At 42.5% G+C, this 22,281-nt stretch overlaps 3 protein-coding genes across 3 annotated transcripts; all 3 read right to left on the bottom strand.

The window, feature by feature from the left end:
- Positions 1–623: 623 nt before the first annotated feature.
- LOC124036554 (growth arrest and DNA damage-inducible protein GADD45 gamma-like) lies at positions 624–2,594 on the bottom strand. Its single transcript, XM_046351266.1, has 4 exons — positions 2,175–2,594; positions 1,944–2,045; positions 1,609–1,819; positions 624–1,394 (listed from the first exon to the last, which is right to left on the bottom strand). The coding sequence occupies exons 1-4, from the start codon at positions 2,231–2,233 to the stop codon at positions 1,281–1,283; spliced, it is 486 nt and encodes a 161-aa protein (XP_046207222.1). The 5' UTR covers positions 2,234–2,594; the 3' UTR covers positions 624–1,280.
- Positions 2,595–5,544: 2,950 nt separating this feature from the next.
- Positions 5,545–12,412, bottom strand: LOC124036553 (cyclic AMP-responsive element-binding protein 3-like protein 3). Its single transcript, XM_046351264.1, has 10 exons — positions 12,256–12,412; positions 10,891–11,028; positions 10,247–10,637; positions 9,678–9,784; positions 9,302–9,394; positions 8,776–8,882; positions 8,521–8,589; positions 8,311–8,395; positions 7,368–7,461; positions 5,545–7,127 (listed from the first exon to the last, which is right to left on the bottom strand). Exons 2-10 carry the CDS (start codon positions 11,026–11,028, stop codon positions 6,706–6,708), a joined length of 1,506 nt encoding a protein of 501 aa, XP_046207220.1. The 5' UTR covers positions 12,256–12,412; the 3' UTR covers positions 5,545–6,705.
- Positions 12,413–14,207: 1,795 nt separating this feature from the next.
- Positions 14,208–18,052, bottom strand: LOC124034940 (serine/threonine-protein kinase NIM1-like). The gene is made up of 4 exons (XM_046348333.1): positions 18,040–18,052; positions 17,809–17,930; positions 17,297–17,443; positions 14,208–16,430 (listed from the first exon to the last, which is right to left on the bottom strand). The coding sequence occupies exons 1-4, from the start codon at positions 18,050–18,052 to the stop codon at positions 15,675–15,677; spliced, it is 1,038 nt and encodes a 345-aa protein (XP_046204289.1). The 3' UTR covers positions 14,208–15,674.
- Positions 18,053–22,281: the final 4,229 nt, after the last annotated feature.

Genomic DNA, 22,281 nt, shown 5'->3' with positions numbered 1-22,281 from the left:
TGTCAGTTATAGATAGTGTTTGCAAGTTAACTACATGATTTCTTCACAAAATCGAGTTTGCACACTTTCCTGGACACACAATACTCCCCAGCCACACACATACGCACCACCAGCCCCTCGCTGACAGTGCAGAAGCCATGCTCTAGAGACAAAAGAGAGGCCCGGGCCCAAGCCCCTTTCCCCCAGCCCTCTAGCCCCCCAGCCTGCTGGCCCCCAGCCCTGGTTCCTGGCTCTGGCGGTTGTGCAAGCTGTCGCAGTAAGCAGCTGGTATATGGAATGGGAAAGTCTGAAAGTCTGTCTGAAAAAGCACGTATCTGAACTGCTATTGTGTTGCAACCATGCTCCCTTACTCCCTCCCTCTACCATTCTTACCCTCTCCTTCTGTTACTCTCTCTCTCTGTCACCCCACCCCCTTCCCCTCTCTCTCTCTTGCTTTCTTTGCTGCAGCCTGGGGTTCTTTGTGCCACACTTCCTGCCTCAGCTATCTCTGTCCAATCAGAAGCCACTCTGCAGCAGGTTCATCCTATCAGATTCCACTCTATCAGAGACTGGGTTCAATGAGTGCAAACTGCTCATCCCTGGTGATGACTGCACAGGACAATAACTTTTGCACAGAACTTGAGTAAAGTTTAAAGCATTTATTAAGAAATTGTGTAAAATGCTTTTACAGTTTCATAACAAACAGAACAACGTTGCATGTGTTTTTGCATCATTTGACAGCAAAAAATAATAAAGAAAATAATAATGTTAAGAAAATGAATGTTTGAGTTTCAATCCGAGCATTGCCCATTGGCTTTGGAAAAGTCCAATATTTTCCTTTCTCTTGTGTTATTCACCTTCTTTCACGTGTCTTTCTGCCACCACCTTACATCCAATCATGTTACACATTTTCACTCATCAGTTTCTTCTCCCTTATCTTTCTTTCTCTGACCATCTCCTCCGTTCACCCCTTACCATTGGCCCTTGTCAGAGCAGCTATAGGATCATGATCTATGTACTGCAGAGTCCAGTCCAGTTCAACTCCTCACCCTGGTCCAGGCTTTAATGACATGACATGGGCCCAGTCCACATATACCTGAGCCAGTCCACATGTGAGCCCTGACCCCTCCACGGGGTAATCCAGAAACTGCACTGCCATCCCAGACTGCACATTGAGTCCTGGGTTACAGCCACAGCCGTGTATTCCAATAGGCAGACTTCAAACCCCGAGGTTCCGGTCATTGTATGCTCTCTTCATCATCTTCATCATCAACAAATGAAGCATGCAGAGGGTTGGTTGTTCAGCGTTCAGGGAGAGTGATGGTGGGAACCCAGTCATACACACTGCGTCTCTCCTCACAAAACAGATGCAGTTCGTCCAGAGCAGGGTCTTTCCAAGACTCAGCACCAGGGCTCTGTGAGAAAGAGAGATGATTAGAATCATGACAATGACATCAGATAGACAGCTAAACTATATAATATCGAATTAGATTGAATGATTGACATTATGATTGCATTGACAGATTGCGTTGACAGCGCACAGGGCGACTGTTACACGCAATAACTATGCGCATGGGGAAAATATACTGACTGGATGACTCGTGATCAAACCAGTAGATCAGGACGTACCGTGACAAGAATGCAATGTGCGTCCTTAGGTTCGCCGGCCTCTTCTGTGCCCACGAGTTCAGCCAGGCGCTCGATATCGTTAACGCGTACCACGTTTATGTCATTATCGAAGCAGAAAGCCTGGATGAGGGTGAAGTGGATCTGGAGAGCGATGTCGCATTCGTACTCCTCGTCTGTCGCCAGAACGCAGAATGCCACATTGTCTGGATCACTGTTGGCATAAACAATATTAGCTGTTTAGAAGCCGGTCCTATGCAATTGTAGACTTGGCTATGTAGCATATCTGTGCATGAATAATTATTCTGCATGACATAAAACAAAAGGAGTGTACTTACACATTCATAATTTTGGCAGACTCATAGACTCCAACGGTAAGGTAGTCCTGCTTCTTTGCAGACACCAACAACTCCTCCAGGGCTGTGCCTGCACTTTGCACTCTGAAGACGAAAAAAAGACACCGGTATTATTATAAAGTCATTACATAGTAAGTAACACATTATCAAACATTTCCGACTACAGTAGCCTAGGTTTGCATTCGTATTAAGAATGTTAAAATGTGTATTTACCTATCTGTGGCGTCGAGTGCGCTCTCCTGTCCAAAGATCTCTTCTAGTTCCAGTGTCATGATTGTAATCCAAGTGTGTATCGGGATTGTTAAAGAATACACAGATATATACAGATTCGTTGTTCACCAGTAGTTCTCGCGTTATTCTGAGGTATGGCAGTGCTTCAATGCTTATATATCAGGTCAGCGGAATTTCCCTGCAAGAGGCGTGGTTTTCCCCTCCTGACTGAAGTGATGTGCTTTGGGTATGTGACGACTCCAACGTGTTACAGTAGCGCGTTTCTTGACGACCCCAAGCGGGGGTAGGATTACAAGAAATCTCCCCCACCTCACTCTTGGCTTGATGTCAACATCAGTACTGTGAAAAACTAAAAGTCCCCCCTTTCTGTCGATTTGAAAACATATCACCGCAAAGAGCAACTAGACTTGATGAGCTGTAACTGAATCAACCTTCTAACCTGTTATATTTTGTTGAGTTGTATAATTGTTATGCACTCCTTGGACATGTGTGCATTTTAGTGCCTCTTAGCCTCCACCTTGTTTTATATGTGCAATGATTTTACTTATGCAAATGGTCATGGACGATTTTTTTTAACGATTGCACTAAAACCAAACGTTGTAAAGATGTTGATATAGGCTACTTACAGCAACTTCAAATATAAAATGTATGCCATATCTAGTTCCACAAAGTTGTTCTTGGCTCCAAGACAAATCTTAGCAGTGGCGCTTACTGAAAAATAAACGTGTTTTTTTCACTGGACAATGACAAGCCGAAGACAACAGCTTGCACCCGGCACACGCCTGTGTTTTGTTTCGCGTCTGAGGGAGCAAGCATATAATTGCCCTTCTTGGCGCGTGGCGATTTATCGCCAAAACAAAGGCGGCTCTGACAGAATAATAGGCGCGTGCCCCACCTGCCTCCTGTTCTTTCAAGATGAGGACGGGGGCTCGGTGGAGGCAGGGTGTGTGTGTTGTGTGTGTGGTGGAGGCAACTGAAACCGATGCGGACAGATGCATGCGCTTATAAAGAGTGGTGCGGCCGCCCTTCACTTTCTATCATTCTGATTGATTGTTTGATTGATACGATTTACCTATCCACACTCTTTTCAGTAATCTGTCAGAGCATGAATAAAGACTTGACAGGCCAATCTCACTGGCTCGCCAAATTTCAGCATTAATAGAATGCTTGAAATTTAAAGGTAATTTCCGACATATGCAGCATTTACCGTGAATGCAGTCTCCGCTAATGCGGGAACATTTCCTGTAAATGTCAATCGCGCTACAAAGCTGATAATCAGCATTATGGATTGAATCGACCCTTAACTAGTAGCTCTGGCCTACGCACACTGAAATTGGAATGCAATTTAGGGCTAATCCTATAGGGACTCCACTATGACTATTTTTATATTTTCTTTATAAATATTAATTTAGCCTAACCTATTCATAGAGTGCATCGTCAGTTGTCTCTGCGATTGCCTCCAAACGCTTAGTCTACCAGAGGCTACAGGCCTACGCACATGTAGTCTGATTAGGTTATTCAAACGCACACCAATAGAAAGTTAGATAATACATAGGATTATTTTATGGTTATTATAATAAAGTGTTATTATAACACAGTAACTATTATCAGATCTGATATACAATATAAGCTAACATGGGCAGGCCACCCTTTACACGGTGTTGGGTATTAGTCAAAGGATGCATAATGCTAAAACTGTGCAGAAGTCGCCCCTTGGTGGTAGTACATGGGAATGACCATTCCCCTATAAAACCAGTCAAGATGACACTCCATTGTAAGTAATATTCCTTACAGAAAGGGATATTCAGGTGCTGTTATTCTCTTTTGTTATGAGTGTTGAATCAATGATGCTACCACACACTATCCTTAATTCACTCCATCCACCATCATACATCCTTTCATCCCTCCATCCACCATCATACATCCTTTCATCCCTCCATCCACCATCATAGATCCTTTCATCACTCCATCACCTTTCAAGTGAAGTAGCCTAAAAATGTCAAAAATTGGGCCAGCTTTAGCGGTCCAAAATCTGTTTGTGCACTTGCAATCCCTTGCTGACATGGTCAAACCAAACTTGAAAATGTTTGGCATGATGAATGGCAGCCATTGACATGATAGCCTCAATATCAGTCTATTTGTTCGAAGAATTTCTACATGTATACTGTGGTTAAAAAATGGAATTGAATGTCTAACTTAAAAACATAGTTGGCCCAATAACTCTTATTTCCCAATTAATTAAAACAAAAATGGAACCATCAAATAATAACAATTTGTCAATGTCAATTCAAAGCCCTCATATTTGAGATTAACAGCCCAAAAAACAAATAGAAGCAAGGTGGTGATAGGTAGCCTGAAGGTTAAACATAACATCTCATCCTGCCTCCACACCTGGTTCCAGGCATAAGCAGTCACTTATGGAGTTCAATTGGCTTAATCTCAATTTACTATTGAGAGTAAGAAGAGTATACACCAGGTGCAATTTCAAAATGTGGTATTGCATCAGTTATCTTATGTCAGTAACTGATAGTCAATTAGCCATTTCAGCTAACATTTTTTTGGGGGGGGGTTGGTAGTTAGTTTAGCCAGCTATGTAAACTTGTAGTAATTATGGCCAAATACAATACGGCACATGCCCAGGGGCCCTGACTTCCAGAGGGCCCTCATTGATTTTGTTAAACATTCTCACACAAATTGGCATGAGTCATTACAAAATGTGTAGAATTGCAGGAAACTGGCTTTAAACCTGCAAAGCTTTCTCTAAACCCAGTGCCAAAATGAGTAGAATTGCAGGAAATTAACTTTAAAATGTAAATTTCTCTCCACCGTTAAAGGGGGCCACTACATTTTTTAAATTTTTTACTGAGGTGGGGTGGGTTGCATAAAAAAGGCAAGAAACTGGGTCCTGGTGCATGCCATGCAGACCTGCGCATTCTGTGGACGGCACAGGCTGAGAAGCATCTTCATAGACTACACCAAATGGAGCGGTGCGCTCACCTTTTAAAGCTTTCGGTGGGTGTGACATCGTAACATGTACATAACGTAATTATTGTAGCTACATTTGAACAAAACTCCTCTCTGGGGACTCCGGTTCGTGTCCTCCTGTGCAGAAACCATAGCTCCTGAGGAAGAGATCCAACAAAATCAACTAGGCATTGGGGGAAGCCCCAAGTTAATCAAGACAAAATCTCTAACCTGTGGTAACCCAGTTCTCCCCTACAAAACGGCACACAGGCTAAACAACATTTCAGCACCACGGACAGTAGGCCTACCTGATCGGCAGTTTCAGCACCACTGCCACTGAACAGCGCCCTTCCGAACAGCACCCAACTCAGCATGAAACTGGAGATCATTTGAATTAAAAAAGGGACTTTTAATGACGATCAGTGTCAAACAATAAGAGTTGAAAACGTACATTACAATCATTCCGTCCGATTTACATTTCAAACCGGGATTAGTGATTTCTTTTAACCCGATTAAGCCAAATGAAATCTCTTTGATAGGTACAAAAATAACCAAATGTTCCAATACCATTTAGAGTTCATAAATGACTGATAACCCAGAAAATACACAATGTACCCTAACACTAACATAAATGCCTCACTGAATGGACTGACAGGTCATTACATTTGAGTATAGTTAAACTGCAACACTGAATTAACATGTTAAATGTTCACCTCTCCCTATGACACAGACGTGAAAGACATCCAGGTCCAAACTATGAACCACTGGATAAAGGAGTGAAACAGCTCGTAACTAAAAAGGTCTAAACTAGTGAAAAATGGTTCAGCAACTGGCTCCTGAAAATGGGGATTAATTACAGAGCACTATGTCATATTTAAATTTGTACGCAAAACAAATCAAAGAAAGCACAAATACCCTTGTTACAAGGGAAATACATATATATTTTTTAACACAAAATCTAAAATGGCCAAATGTCCTGCAATGGCTAAAGCAGTGTATACAGATCAACAGTTTTGATCTAGAATCATGAGAATGCATTTATACTATGGATGCTGACTGTTCAAACTAACAGAGAACTTAACTCCACTATGAAAGGAACTGGTAAATCGCTAGCAAGGTACATATCATACACCTACTGGAGATGCACCATACAGAATTAACTGTTGTCAGTTTGTTTTGTTTTTCAATACAGAATTCAGGTTTTTAGAAAGTCTTCAGCAATCATGGGATGTCTACACATTACTACTCATTCTCATAGTGCACTTTCTCCCCTCGATGAGAGGATGATTATGCATAACAATGGAAATCTCAGTAGTCCATTTTAGCACTTGAACAAGGCATTAGAACAAAGTGCTTCAAGAAGAACAGTAGTATCACAAGGAGAAGGAGGACAATCAGGTAGACAGAAGATACTATAATAACAAAACGTCCCAATACCCTTTTCTCTTCATCCACCAACTTTCAATTAACATGATCAATAACTGAAACCTTTAAAATAACCCTCTCCCACCATTCCCTTTTTTAGTTCATTCACCACCAGCTCTTCTGTTTACATCTCGTCCGAGCGGTGTTGCTGTATAATGATGGATGTAGGCTTCCTGTCAGTCCAGTTCTCCTTGGTCCCTGGAACCTCATAAGCCACAGCCGTTCCCACTGGATCCCTGGATCCCTCCTGCAGGCCCCCAGCCCCGGGTCCGGCCCCCGGCTTCAGCTCGGCCTGACCAGGAATGGGGAAGTCTGCAGACGAGTTGCTGTTGAACCCACTCTCAGACTCAGACTGCTCCACTTTCTGGTAGTCTGGTGTGTGGTTCTGCCCACCAGTGAACATTGCCTTGGTGTTCTCCACCTTGGCCACTAGGAGGAGACTGAGAGGCTCAGCGTCATCTACTTCCTCCCCAGGCTCAGAGTAATCCAGGGGCAGAGGGTCTGGGGTGTCATCAACAGCAACAGAACGCAGGGTCCTGGAGACAACTACAACAGAGGGGAAAGGTTTAACATCTGCTCAAATATTAAAAACAGCACTCGTCTTAATAACAGGAAGAGACAGGGAATATTTGAAGAATTTTAGATTTTATTTATTGTTGTATACATAACATTAATTTAAAGAAGAAAATAGCTATTTTGAACAGAATAACACTGTTGATTTTATTTATTTATTTATTTTTTTAAATAGCTTTATAATTTCAGACCATCCTTTTTTTTTTTAATTACCGGAGGAGGGGGTGTATATCTCCTTCTGTCCAGGGCTGCGGCCAAACGGGTTGACAGAGGGGAAGACGATGAGGCAGAAAGACAGCAGGAACACCTGAGCAGAGAGAAGAGAAAACTATAGAAAGCTGACAAATGTGTGTGCAAACTAGGCTTACAAACCGAATACATGAGGTATATCTAATATAATATAATAATAATATATGCCATTTAGCAGACGCTTTTATCCAAAGCGACTTACAGTCATGTGTGCATACATTTTACGTATGGGTGGTCCCGGGGATCGAACCCACTACCCTGGCGTTACAAGTGCCATGCTCTACCAACTGAGCTACAGAAGGACCAAAGAATTCCAAAGAATTATGCAAGAAGTATTTGCGTAACTTTTTTACATCTTCCATTAGTTTATGCTAAAATAACATTACCTTGTATAAGAATATCATTCTTCTCATTACAGACTCAAGCAGGGCTCCAGTCTTTATTAACTAAAGCATAAGTACATGTTGATTTATTGTTCCAACATACCATTATTTGGCAGTGGGACAATAATGGCTTTAGCCTCAATAGTACACTAATACAGTACAGGCACTCCTGGTCCTAAAGAGGGAGACACTTACAACCATCTGGAGTACCATATGAAAACATAATCAAGCCTCAATCAGGGTTGATATTACTATAATGTCCAAATCAGTTCTAATAATGTCAACATACAGGCTGGGCTGGCATCCTGAAAGAACAGGATGTAGCAAGCTGCCTCAGCACACACCGTGTTAACAAGGTATACCTTCAATTTGGAAAGGATTGACAACCAAATACATCTGCAGACAAACTTGTGAGATTCTTTCAGTACCAGTAAATTACTACAAACTCTAATTCCCAGAATGCAAAACAGGGGCCATGAAGTGGTGTGAGGGTTAAGCTCTACTCTGTGTGTTAGTCCTCTTACCATGACACATGTGCTGGTGGTGGTTGTCTTCATGGTAGACATCTTCATCATGCCCTGCAGCTTCATCAGCTGCTCTATTAGAGACCTAGACAGGGGGGGAATAATAACCATCAGAAACGTCTACAAACGTCATTCATTCATCCTCAGATGCGCATCATACAAAGGAATAGTGGTTCCATAATCATGGTAATGGCAGTAGTGGCGTCTTACATGTTTTGCTTCTGCAGCAGCTGGACCTTCTTCTGCAGATCCTGGTTGTGAGCAGTGCAGATGGAAACCCTAGGGACCAATCAGCAATACACTCAGTCAACCAACCAAACTTTATTTAAAACAAACACCCTTTGACCCAATGAAGACACAGCAGGCTAAACATTGAAGTGAAATAGTTTAAATCATATAATGACTAATGCACTGTGTGTGCCTTTGATTTCATTTTCAGAGATCTCTCCATCCATTCTCTCTGACCTGTTCTCCAGGCCATCCACATACACCTTCTTCTTCTTCCTACTCTCCTGGGCCGACTGCTTGTTGCGGATCTTTCTCCTCACCCTCTTCAGTGTCCTCTCCTCAGTCTGAGACAGCGAGAGACAGACTACTCACTTGACATGATAATGTACACAGTGCTGAGGAGCAGTCTGCGGTCTCACTGCTAGAGACAAACAAGTTGTCTGGGAAGGTTTCTCATTTAGTGTGATTGGAATTGATTCTGCAGGAGACAGGAGTGATTTGAATAATTTAAAAGACATCTTCTGTTCACTAGTCATTGGCTATCCGTTGATATTAGCAGCCTCAGTACTAAGGTAGCTACAAAGTAGCTAGTGTCACATCTCCCTTGTGAACCTCATTAGTCATTGTCTGCCCTGTCCTTGGATAACACCAGAATTTGGCTTTGTCATTTTTAAGGAGTGTATGGCATTTGGACCAAAGTTCTCAATGGTTTCGGTGGTCTCCACAGTGTCAACAACCACTTGTAATAACTGGAGGAAATTACCTTAGTAAGAGGCATGCAAGACGGTATGGCTGCTCCTTCTTTAGCAAGAAGTCTCTTTTCCTCATCAGTCAGGACAATCTTCTTGAACTGGAACTGAAGGGAAGAAAACAGACATTTTTAAGAGACAAGGCCTTCAACAGATCTTCAGCACAGTTACATAACTTTGCCAATGGGTGCCGACAAAACTAAGATTATGTCTTGTGAAATTTAAATTGTTCATGAACTCAAGCACAGTTAATGCCATTCTTATTAAAACAATGACAATAAGTTTGACAAGCCTATTAAATACTGGTTTGATCTTTGGGTTTGACTATAGTGTTTCTGCTTTTCTCATCTATAATACCCATTTGATGATGTGAAACGAAGTGAAACTCACCAGATCCGCTTGGTTGTCCTGTGTAGAGTCCTCTATGGAAAAAGCGCAGGGTAGTTCTTCACTGGAATAATCCTGTTCCATTTCCATCCCCTCACTGTCCAGGTCATCTGATTAACACAAGAGAACAACACCAGATCTTTATGGTCTCACATGAACAGTAAAGTTATGGAAACTTACAAGGATATTTCTGTGAAATGTTCTAATCCAAGGATGAGCCAAGTAACTGAACTCAAATCGTCTGAACTTAATCTCAAAAGCATGGGGAAAATAACAACCGGCACCACCTAATTCCACCTAACTGAACATCTGATTGCTGATTGGCTGGCGTGCTACATTCTTCAGGATTCATAACCAGCTGGGCTGGGGGCGGTGTAAGGTTAGACACCTGGGAACCCCTTCATATGTCATGTGTAGCCCCCTAGAGTTAGTCTGCAGACGCTCAAACTACCAACAAACTATTCAATTAATTGAACTGTCAACAGACATTTTATTGTCATGCAACTACTCCTTCATCCCACCCAAAGTTATGAACCTGTTAGCCAAGTGTAAAGGTCGAGATCAACACTTACCCAGATCAATAAAGACATCCATATCCAGCTTCTCTGCCCTCACGCTCTGTAGAGCATCCACGTCCTCTTCCTGGAGCAGATAGTAGCTGTGGTCTGTCTGCACGGTCAGCGCCTGAGGGTACTCAGCCTGGAGCTCTAGGGCCATCAGGGGATTGTTGGAGAAGTCTGGGCTGGACAGGGAGTACCCTGGGCTGGGCGCAGGGTCACCGTCACTCCCCTGGGAGCTGGTGAAGGCCAGGAAATTCTGTCCGACTATGCCGCCAGTGCTGCTGTCGTCAGAGATGCCGCTATCGCTGCCCAGTGGAGATTGGGAGGGACAGGAGGTGGCAATGTTGTTTTCTCCCTCAAGCAAGCTGGACAGGAAGTCCTCAGTGTCCATGCCTGTCAGCATCTACAATACAGCAGGAAGTTAGTGTCCATTCTATTCAAGATTACTTGTTTATCCCACAAAGAACAATTGTGAAATAGAGTTTACCTGCTATAAAATAAGGAAGTATGTCACATTTTGATGTCATTCGATAATAAACTACTTCTGCTTTACTAGTACGACATGCAATTCAATTAAAGGTTTGTTTCCTGCCAATCATCAAACTATTACCGGTTAGTAAACATAAAACAGTGTTATTCCTGAGTGGGAGACATACATCTTGCTCAGAGAGCCAGTTTTCTAGCCCACTTCCATATGGGAAGAAGGGGTCATTAGCTTCCGTCTCTCCTTCCTGGAACAGGATCCCCAGTAGATCCGCCCCATCCATATCAGGAACATCCTCAGTGACTGACATCTGCCAAACACAACCAGCAATAAATAAATACATTCTGGAAAAACAATGTGAGACAGAACTAATGTATTTGTTAAAGTAATAGGTATACCCTAAACAATATAAATGAATTACAACTATCGTTACATGTAATTTCTGGTCAGGGGGTATTCTTAAGAGAGATTGCATTGAGAGTTGCCACGTCCTAGCGTTTGGCAGTTACCACACAGTATACAGCAGATGAATGAATGGGTCATGTCTAGATGAGATACAGCTTTTGTCAAATTTTACGTCAAACGTTGTTTTTATACATTTTAGCTAACTCTTTACCCTTTTCCTAACCTGTTGCGCAAATTATCCTAAACCTGCTACGAAAAGTACATTTTGACAAAAGCTGTTTCCCTTCTAGACATCACGCCATGAACGAGCTCATTCCTATAATTCGCCCCGCCCACTTTCCACTTTTGTCACACGAGAATCAACAAAACAAGCCCGAGTGAGCTCACAAATTTACATTTACATTTACATTTAAGTCATTTAGCAGACGCTCTTATCCAGAGCGATTTAGTATAAAAGACAAACATTGCACTTCAAATATAGATGAAGTAGTTACATTTCAAGTTAATTAGCTACATACCATAAAGCAGTCAATCGAGCTAGTAAACTATTGTAACACCAGTTTCTGTGCTCAGTAGGCTGGAGGTTAGCAAGTTAGCTAACTGGGTATCCAATTTACGTTACATTGTCATTGTCCTGGTAGTTTATCTTGCTAACGTTACCTAGCTAGCTACAAGAGCATCTAGCTACAAGAGCATTGTTTGCATAGACACGATGCACTGACAGACACAAGGATGAGTAGTTAGCTAGTAGGTAGGCACTGGGCAATCAGATTAGCTAGCAAGATAGCTAATGTAGCTAATCAATAGTTTGAATTAAAAATATATGATTTTCTGCATAGCTGACCAGCCAATGCAATACATGCTCCATGACCAACCAATTTGATAAATTACATCTCCATTATATATGAAGAATCGATGGTCATAATTAACTGCACACCTCCGCCACAGATATAACAATGAGATGGTTTGTTTGAAAAAAAAAATCAGACAGCAGCTAACGTGTTAATTTAGCTAGATAGCAAACACGATAGATTCCTATGAACAAATGTTGCTGAGAGGGCGTGGTCGTTGTATGTTTTCGTTTACGAATCAAATAAAAAGCATTAATTTCTCATGACTCAAAAGGTCTTACCTTTCTCAAGATACAGCCTGATAAGGTAGGATAGCATTCGTGTGAGTCAGTGCAATTATTTTTCTTGTTGTCTCTTCGAAATGTCTGTCTCGTACACTCTTCCAGATGAAATCACCTTCCAACAAGACAGATATTGCGTCATCAGTAAAGACAAATTAGCGTGTGTAAAATGTCGCCCTTGTCCTTATGGGAAATGTAGTATGGTGTGTGCTGCTGGGACGAAAGTGTGCTGCTCATGAATTTGATGTTGATATGACACAATGCCATTTCTCATGTTCGACAATTTAGTTTCTTCAGAAAATATTGAAATGTGTGAAGAGGGCATACAAATTAGGCTTACGCTTCATGTCCTCCTCAATTTAATTCACAGGTTACAGCCGACATAATTCGACTAAGGCCTGTTGTGGTTATTAAAGTGAAAATAAGACAAGGGTCGTTTCTTATCTCGGTACGTTCAGCATCTTTATTTTCCATAATATAAACCCATTAACCCCAGAGGAACTTTACAAAAAGTTTAGTAAAAAACACAAGTAAAGTTTATCAAAACATTACAAGAGAACAAATGTAGCATTTCATAATCGTATTTAATATTTTAACAAGACATAGGGCAACAATATGGCATAATGACAATCAAAAAATCTAATCCTTGGAGTTGACAGGTATGGTGTATGAAGTAACTTTCAACCCCCAACCAGGCCAATAGGCCAATGTGTTAATTTCAACCATTGACCTGGAGTTCTCTAGCCTGGTCCCAGATCTGTTTGTGCTCTTGGCAACTACATTATTCATCGTCAAGCCAAAGCATTTTAGCGCAAACAGACCGGCACTCAGGCTATATCATGATTCCTGGAAAATGAGTGCAAAGCATTATATTGACATGCATTTATGAAATAGAAGATCACACTTTATATTGAGTCATGGTGCTGGCTTAATGTAACTGGATAGAAAAACAAAGACATGGAAAAGTGCAATAGAACATTCAAGACAGAAATCATCACATTCTTCATTCTCATTAGCTTGGACTCTCTGCATTCAACAATGCTACATCTGGGTTACCAAGGCTCAGTCACTTCATGTAGTTAACCGATTGGCGCAGTGGTCTTAGTATCTCTCACTGTATCTCACTGTATCTCAGTGTAAGAGGTGTAACTACCGTCCCTGATTCAAATCCAGGCTGTATGACATCTGTCTGTGATTGGGAGTCTGGGTTTGGCTGGGGTAGGCTGTCATTGTAAATACTTTCAACTCTGGTAAAGGTTACTTTTGATATGCACTACCGGTCAAAAACACCAACTCATTCTAGGGATTTTCTTTATTTTTACTATTTTCTACATTGTTGAATAATAGTGAAGAAATCAAAACTATGAAATAACACATATGGAATTAGGTAATAACCTATTGTAGGTGTTCTAAAACTTTTGACCAGTAGTGTGTGTATATATATATATATATATAGTACCAGTCAAAAGTTTGGACACATATGGAATCACGTAGTAACCAAAAAAGTGTTAAACAAATCAAAATATATTTTATATTTGAAATTCTTCAATGTAGCCTTGTTGACAGCTTTGCACACTCTTGGCATTCTCTCAACCAGCTTCACCTGGAATGCTTTTCTAAAAGTCTTGAAGGAGTTCCCACATATGCTGAGCACTTGTTGGCTGTTTTTCATTAACTCTGTGGTCCAACTCATCCTAAACCATCTCAATTGGGTTGAGGTCTGGTGATTGTGGAGGCCAGGTCATCTGATGCAGCACTCCATCACGCTCCTTCTTGGTCAAATAACCCTTACTCAGCCTGGAGGTGTGTTGGGTCATTGTCCTGTAGAAAAACAAATGATAATCCCACTAGCGCAAACCAGATAGGATGGTGTATCGCTACAGAATGCTGTGGTAGCCATGCTGGTTAAGTGTGCCTTAAATTCTAAATAAATCATGACAGTGTCACCAGCAAAGCACCCCCACATCATAACACCTCCTCCTCCATGCTTCACGGTGGGAACCACACACACAGAGATCATCCGTTCACCTACTCAGAAAAACACGGCGGTTAGAACCAAAACTCTCAAATTTTGACTCATCAGATGAAAGGACATATTTCCACCGGTCTAATGTCCATTGCTCGTGTTTCTTGGCCTAAGCAAGTCTCTTCTTATTATTGGTGTCCTTTAGTAGTGGTTTCTTTGCATCAATTCAAGCATGAAGGCCTGATTCATGCAGTATCCTCTGAACAGTTGATGTTGAGATGTGTCTGTTACTTGAACTCCGTGGAGCAATTAGTTGGGCTGCATTTTCTGAGGCTAGTAACTCTAATGGAATGAGTAGGTGTGTCCAAACTTTTGGTTGGTACTGTATGTATATATATATTATATACATACAGTACCATACAGTACCAATTACCAGAAAGGTAATTATTTTAAACTACCTTTAGGGTGTGGTGCTGCCTATACTATTCAAGCTACCTGTAATTACGCAATGTACTATGCCTTCTGCTGACATTTTAAAAGCATTCCAAATGACATCAAATGTGTTGGGATAGATTTTGATCAAGAAATCTTTAAGATTTGAATGTCTACTTCAGAATCTGTAACATCCATAATGATAAGTTTTCCACCCTAAGGTAATCATGAAAATTGCAATCTTTTATAAATTATTGTTTTTATGTTCAGCCAAACCTTTCCTTCAAAATGGCCATCCATGTTTTGACCTAAGACTTACAAACTCACAGAATTTGCTAATGTGTTTAATCTTTCCAAGAAACTTACCACTGGGCACACACTGGTTGAATCAATGTTGTTTCCACATCATTTCAAAGAAATGGTTTTGAACCAACATGGAATAAATGTTGAATTGATGTCTGTACCCAGTGGGTTGTGCATTTCATGTAACATCCACAACACTTCTTATTTGCTTTATTTCTCCAACATGCTAATATTTAGAAGTCCATTTTTGGGGGATTACATTCCCCCTGGTGGGTACTATAGACACACACATCAAAATCGTATTTATATTTAGTTTGTCCATTCTGTGAGACATTTAAGTTGTGATTTTGTGAGCAAGTATTATGAACATAATGCTGGAATCGCCCAGGTTCCTTTGGAGAAAAATGTCTGCTGGATAACCATATGTTACATGTCTGCCTTTTCTGGTGAGATAAATTAGGGAAAGGCTGGCACCCAGGCTAAAGTATATTCTCACAAAGACAAATACTCACTTGAATCTCAACTTTAAAACTTTTTCTTTCTTTTTTTCTTTTTTTTCCTTAGCGTATCTGCGATTAATGTTTTGCCGATCAACATTCAAGGCAGAAATCAAACTGATTTAAAATTCACCATCTCATTCCTCATTCACAGTAACATACATTGTAATCGTTTGACAAAAAATACAATAAAGTTCAACTATAGGAGTAAAGGCTTTTCATCACAGTATCACACAGAGCTTGGAGGTGTGCCGTAAGCTGCGGTACGCCTTTAGCCGGTCCTTTTTACTCACTTTGGCCCCGACAACATGCGTAACCGCAGGCATGCTCTCCACTGCCCGCCTCTTGTGCGCACGGTGCAACAGAATCCTATAAACACCTGTTATAGAACTCCTACAGTCCTTCCCCTGATTATTCAAGATATGCTCCGTGGTGATCCCTAGTGTCTCCAGTGCCCCCCTCACCTCAGCCTCATCCTCCTCCAACTCCGAAGGTGTGCTCTCGGCCAGATAGGACGGGTCCAGTTTAAAGGGCTCCATGGCCCGAGGGAAGTCTACACTCAGCAGCCACTCACAGCCCATTATCTGCTCTACACTGCAGCGATCTGAGGGCTGAGGCTGGAGGATGCCTCTGATCAGCCTCTGGCAGGGCTCCAGTATCCAGGAGGGCAGCACATATGCCCCCTCCAGGATACAGCGCTTCAACTTGGCAACCGTGTCCGCCCTGAAGGGCATGCTTCCTGTCACCATGAAGAACAGCATGACGCCCAGGGCCCAGATGTCTACGAAGATGCCCAGATAGTGTTCGTCCCGGAAGAGCTCTGGCGCGGCGTAGGGCGGGGAGCCGCAGAAGGTGTTGAGAGTCTCGTCGCGGCGGCTTAGCGTGCTGAATCCAAAGTCTCCCACCTTGACACAGGTGCTGCAGGTGTAGAAGACGTTCTCTGCTTTCAAGTCACGGTGGATGATGCTGTTGTCATGCTGTGGGGCAGGTCAAAGATGTATCTGGTTAATACACCGGTATATACTGTAAATACATCTCAGACTCTTTAAATTACATTCAATCACAGGAGGTTGGTGGCACCTTCATTTGGGAGAACAGGTGTAAGGGGTGGGGAACCGGTGGCAGGGAAGTCAGACGCAGGAGAGCAGAACTAGGTAATAGCCGGAGCAGTTTAATCGCAAAAACAAACGGCATGAAGAAATAGATAACATGGGTACAAAACTCGACGTCCACCAGTAAACATGTGCATAAGCACTTACAACAAACAATTCCACACAAAGAAATGGGGGGTAAACAGAGGGTCAAATACACAACAATTAATGAGGGAAATGAAAACCAGGTATGTAGAAAAACAAGACAAAACAAATGGAAAATTAAAAGTGGATTGATGATGGCTAGAAGACCGGTGACACCGACCGCCAAACACTGCACGAACAAGGAGAGGAACCGACTTCGGTGGAAGTCGTGACAACAGGTTTGTGGTAATAACTGGAGCGTAATCAGTGGAATGGTATCAAACACGTGGTTTCCAGGTGTTTGATGCTTTACCATTTGCGCCGTTCCAGCCATTATCATGAGCCGATCTCCCCTCAGCAGCCTGCACTGCATTCAATGTTGCACCACAGAAAATAGACAATGTTTTTAAGCACTTTTCATCTACGGTTGCAGAGTCTGAATTGTTCTTATGACCCCAGCATAATATTTATTTGGGAAACGATGACACAAGCAAATAAGGTCAGGAAGCCTTGTGATATTACTGACTCAAACACATACAGTATGGACACATAATAAGCTATATTAAAGTGTATGTGAGCAGGACTGTAGCCCTGGGCCAGGAAAATACCATGTGTTTGACAGCTGAGAGGATCTGAGAGAAGACGATCTTGCTGTCTATGTCGGACAGTTTCCCCTCTGAGCTGATCTTGGTGTAGAGCTCGCCTCCGCCTGCATACTCCATCACCAGATGTAACCGTGACAATGTCTCCACCACCTGCCACCCACCAGGAAGAAACAGAGAGGATGGTCAAGGCATCTACTGATAATTACACTACTCTGTTTAATGACACTACTCTGTTTAAAAGTGCACTGCACTGATGACATTAGTTTCTGACCATGCTTTGTGTAACTCATTACTTATCAGTAATAGATGTTTAACAAGGCCTGGGAGGCTGTGTGTGTGTGTGTGTGTGTGTGTGTGTGTGTGTGTGTGTGTGTGTGTGTGTGTGTGTGTGTGTGTGTGTGTGTGTGTGTGTGTGTGTGCGTGCGTGCGTGCGTGCGTGCGTGCGTGCGTGCGTGCGTGCGTGCGTGCGTGCGTGCGTGCGTGCGTGCGTGCGTGAGTGAGTGAGTGTGACCCACCTCGTAAAGGCGTATGATGTTGGGGTGTTGCAGTCTCTCCATGCTGGATATCTCTCTGGATAGTAACCTCTGGGTCTTTTGGTCCAGCTTGGTCTTATCCAGGATTTTAATGGCCACCTTGTCTGAGGGAGGACAAAGGGAAATGTTTATTTATTTATTAGGATTCCCGTTAGCTGTTCCTGATGCAGCAGCTACTCTCCCTGGGGTCAGCGTTAAGCCTTTGTTATATACCTGAGGTCAACATAGAATGTAGAAATAAAAGGCAGGCATTGAGAGAAGAGTTGGGCAAAAATAAAGAGATATTCCTGTTTTAGCTCATGGCGTTTTATTTCCTATAGATAAAACGGTGCAATATTTTGTGGATGTCAACACACACTTCATATTTATATATCTCTATGCATTAGCAAGCTATGTGGCTGATAAAACATGTCCATTCTATAACATTTCAAGCCAAACATAAATAAACACATCTACTGTTGCTAGCCCCAATTCTGACTTGTTATCATATCTGCTTCACTGATTTTTGCTCTCGTAAAAACCTGGGTTTTCTCCATGTTATAACACTAGAAGTTTATCACCTAAAAATGCATCAATTGAAAGTGTGTGTTCACAGCTACAATTCAGATGTGTTGGTCATTACTGAGACGTGGTAGAATGTTTTGAATACTGATTTGAACCTTTCTGATTATAAACTTTTTCGGCAAGACAGATCTTCCAAAGGTGGCAATCTTTATCAAGGATCAGCTTCGGTGCTTGGTTATCTCCACAAAGTCTGTCCTCAAACAATTTGATTTGCTCTTTTTAAGCATTAAACTTTCAAATAGCTCTTTGTTGAATGTTGCTGGGTGCCATCGTCCTCCATCAACTCTGGTCTGTACCCTACCTGCCTTAAGCTCTCTCCTGGCCCCTTACACTAAGTCTGAATTTGTCCTGCTAGGTAACCTAAACTGGGACATGCTTAAACCACCTGACCAAGTCCTAGAGCAATGGGACTCCCTAAAATCTTTCTCAGATTATTACCAATCCCACAAAATATAACTCCAAAGATTATAATCTCCTTTTTTGATTTAACCAGGCAAGCCAGTTAAGAACGAATTCTTATTTACAATGACAGCCTACCCCAGCCAAACCCATGCCAAGTGTGCGCTGCCCTATGGGACTCCCAATCACAGCCCGATGTGATACAGTCTGGATTCAAACCAGGTACTGTAGTGACACCTACCTCTATGTACTGAGATGCAGTTCCTCTGACCACTGCACCACTCGGGAGCCTGTGATGTTATCCTCACAAATAATCCTGATATATATCAGTCTGGTGTTTTCTGTAATGATCATAGTGCTCACTGTTTTAGCCTGTGTTCGTAATGGCTGCTCAGTGAAACGACCTGTCCTGATTTGTTATAGACGCTTGCTAAAAAACTTGAATGAGAAAGCCTTCATTTCATGAACTGGCTTCTGTAAAATGGTATAGAATCAGCTTTTGCCCTGTTTATCAAGAGTTGGAAAAACTTGTCAATAATCAACTGACTGGCTTTCTTGATGTCTATAGTATTCTCTCTGGTGTGCAATCTGGTTTCCGTTCAGGTTATGGAAACCTTAAGGGTCCTCAATGATGTCACCATTGCCCTTGATTCTAAACAATGTTGTGCTGCTATTTTATTGACTTGGCCAAAGCTTTTGATATGGTAGACCATTCTATTCTTGTGGGCTGGCTAAGGAGTATTGGTGTTAGCACCTGGTTTGCTAACTACGTCTCTCAAATAGTGCCGTGTATAAAGTCAGAAAATCTGCTGTCTCAGCTGCTCTCTGTCACCAAGGGAGTAACCTAAGGCTCAATCCTAGGCCCCACGCTCTTCTCAGTTTACATCAACAACATAGCTCAGGCAGTAAGAAGCTCTTTCATCCATTTATATGCAGATGATACAGTCTTATACTCAGCTGGCCCCTCTCCGGATATTGTGTTAAATGCACTACAACAAAGCTTTCTTAGAGTCCAACTAGCTTTCTCTACTCGTAACCTTGTCCTGAACACCTCCAAAATAAAGGTCCTATGGTTTGGTAATAAGAATGCCCCTCTCCCCACAGGTGTGATTACTACCTCTGAGGGTTTAGAGCTTGAGGTCGTCACCTCATAAAAGTACTTGGGAGTATGGTTAGATGGTACAGTGTCCTTCTCTCAGCACATATCAAATATGCAGGCTAAAGTTATATCTAGACTTGGTTTCCTCTATCGTAATCGCACCTTTTTCACCCCAGCTGCCAAACTAACCCAGATTCAATAAAATCAAATCAAAGTTTATTTGTCACGTGCGCAGAATACAACAGGTGTAGACCTTACAGTGAAATGCTTACTTACAAGCCCTAACCAACAGTGCAATTTTTAAGCAAAAAATAGGTATTACGTAAGCAATAGATAAGTAAAGAAAACAACAACAACAAATGTTTAATTGACAGTGAAAATAACAATAGCGAGGCTATTTACAGGTGGTACCGGTACAGAGTCAATGTGCAGGGGCACCCATGCCAAATCTTTTCAGTCTCCTGAGGGGGAATTTATTTTGTCGTGCCCTCTTCACGACTGTCTTGGTGTGTTTGGACCATTCTAGTTGGTTGGTAATGTGGACACCAAGGAACATTAATCTCTCACCCTGCTCCACTACAGTCCCGTCGATAAGAATGGGGGCGTGCTCGGTCCTCCTTGTCCTGTAGTCCACAATCATATCCTTTGTCTTGATTACTTTGAGGGAAAGGTTGCTATTCTGGCACCACCCGGCCAGGTCTCTGACCTCCTCGCTATTGGCTGTCTCGTCGTTGTCGGTGATCAGGCCTACCACTGTTGTGTCGTCCGCAAACGTGCTGATGGTGTTGGAGTCGTGCCTGGCCATGCACTCGTTGTTGAACAGGGAGTACAGGAGGGGACTGAGCATGCACCCTGAGGGGCTCCAGTGTTGAGGATCAGCGTGGCAGATGTGTTGCTACCTACCCTCACCACCTGAGGGCGGCTCGTCAGGAAGTCCAGGATCCAGTTGCAGAGGGAGGTGTTTAATCCCAGGATCCTTAGTTTAGAGCTGAGCTTTGAGGGCACTATAGTGTTGAACACTGAGCTGTAGTCAATGAATAGCATTCTCACATAGGTGTTCTTTTTATCAAGGTGGGAAAGGGCCGTGTGGAGTGCAATAGAGATTGCATTTATTTTGTATTTTTTTAATTCACCTTTATTTAACCAGGTAGGCTAGTTGAGAACAAGTTCTCATTTGCAACTGCGACCTGGACAAAATAAAGCATAGCAGTGTGAACAGACAACACAGCGTTACACATGGAGTAAACAATTAACAAGTCAATAACACAGAAGGAAAAAAATGGGCAGTCTATATACAATGTGTGCAAAAGGCATGAGGAGGTAGGCGAATAATACAATTTTGCAGATTAACACTGGAGTGATAAATGATCAGATGGTCATGTACAGGTAGAGATATTGGTGTGCAAAAGAGCAGAAAAGTAAATAAATAAAAAACAGTATAAAAACAGTATGGGGATGAGGTAGGTGAAAATGGATGGGCTATTTACCAATAGACTATGTACAGCTGCAGCGATCGGTTAGCTGCTCGGATAGCTGATGTTTGAAGTTGGTGAGGGAGATAAAAGTCTCCAACTTCAGCGATTTTTGCAGTTCGTTCCAGTCACAGGCAACAGAGTACTGGAACGAAACGTGGCCAAATGAGGTGTTGGCTTTAGGGATGATCAGTGAGATACACCTGCTGGAGCGCGTGCTGCGGATGGGTGTTGCCATCGTGACCAGTGAACTGAGATAAGGCGGAGCTTTACCTGGCATGGAATTGTAGATGACCTGGAGCCAGTGGGTCTGGCGACGAATATGTAGTGAGGGCCAGCCGACTAGAGCATACAAGTCGCAGTTGTGGGTGGTATAAGGTGCTTTAGTGACAAAACGGATGGCACTGTGATAGACTGCATCCAGTTTGCTGAGTAGAGTGTTGGAAGCCATTTTGTAGATGACATCGCCGAAGTCGAGGATCGGTAGGATAGTCAGTTTTACTAGGGTAAGCTTGGCGGCATGAGTGAAGGAGGCTTTGTTGCGGAATAGAAAGCCGACTCTTGATTTGATTTTCGATTGGAGATGTTTGATGTGAGTCTGGAAGGAGAGTTTGCAGTCTAGCCAGACACCTAGGTACTTATAGGTGTCCACATATTCAAGGTCGGAACCATCCAGGGTGGTGATGCTAGTCGGGCATGCGGGTGCAGGCAGTGATCGGTTGAAAAGCATGCATTTGGTTTTACTCGCGTTTAAGAGCAGTTGGAGGCCACGGAAGGAGTGCTGTATGGCATTGAAGCTCGTTTGGAGGTTAGATAGCACAGTGTCCAATGACGGGCCAAAAGTATATAGAATGGTGTCGTCTGCGTAGAGGTGGATCAGGGAATCGCCCGCAGCAAGAGCAACATCATTGATATATACAG

This window comes from Oncorhynchus gorbuscha, linkage group LG05 (assembly GCF_021184085.1).
Source record: "Oncorhynchus gorbuscha isolate QuinsamMale2020 ecotype Even-year linkage group LG05, OgorEven_v1.0, whole genome shotgun sequence".
Taxonomy (NCBI): Eukaryota; Metazoa; Chordata; class Actinopteri; order Salmoniformes; family Salmonidae; genus Oncorhynchus; species Oncorhynchus gorbuscha.
This window is presented reverse-complemented; position numbering and strand designations above follow the sequence as displayed.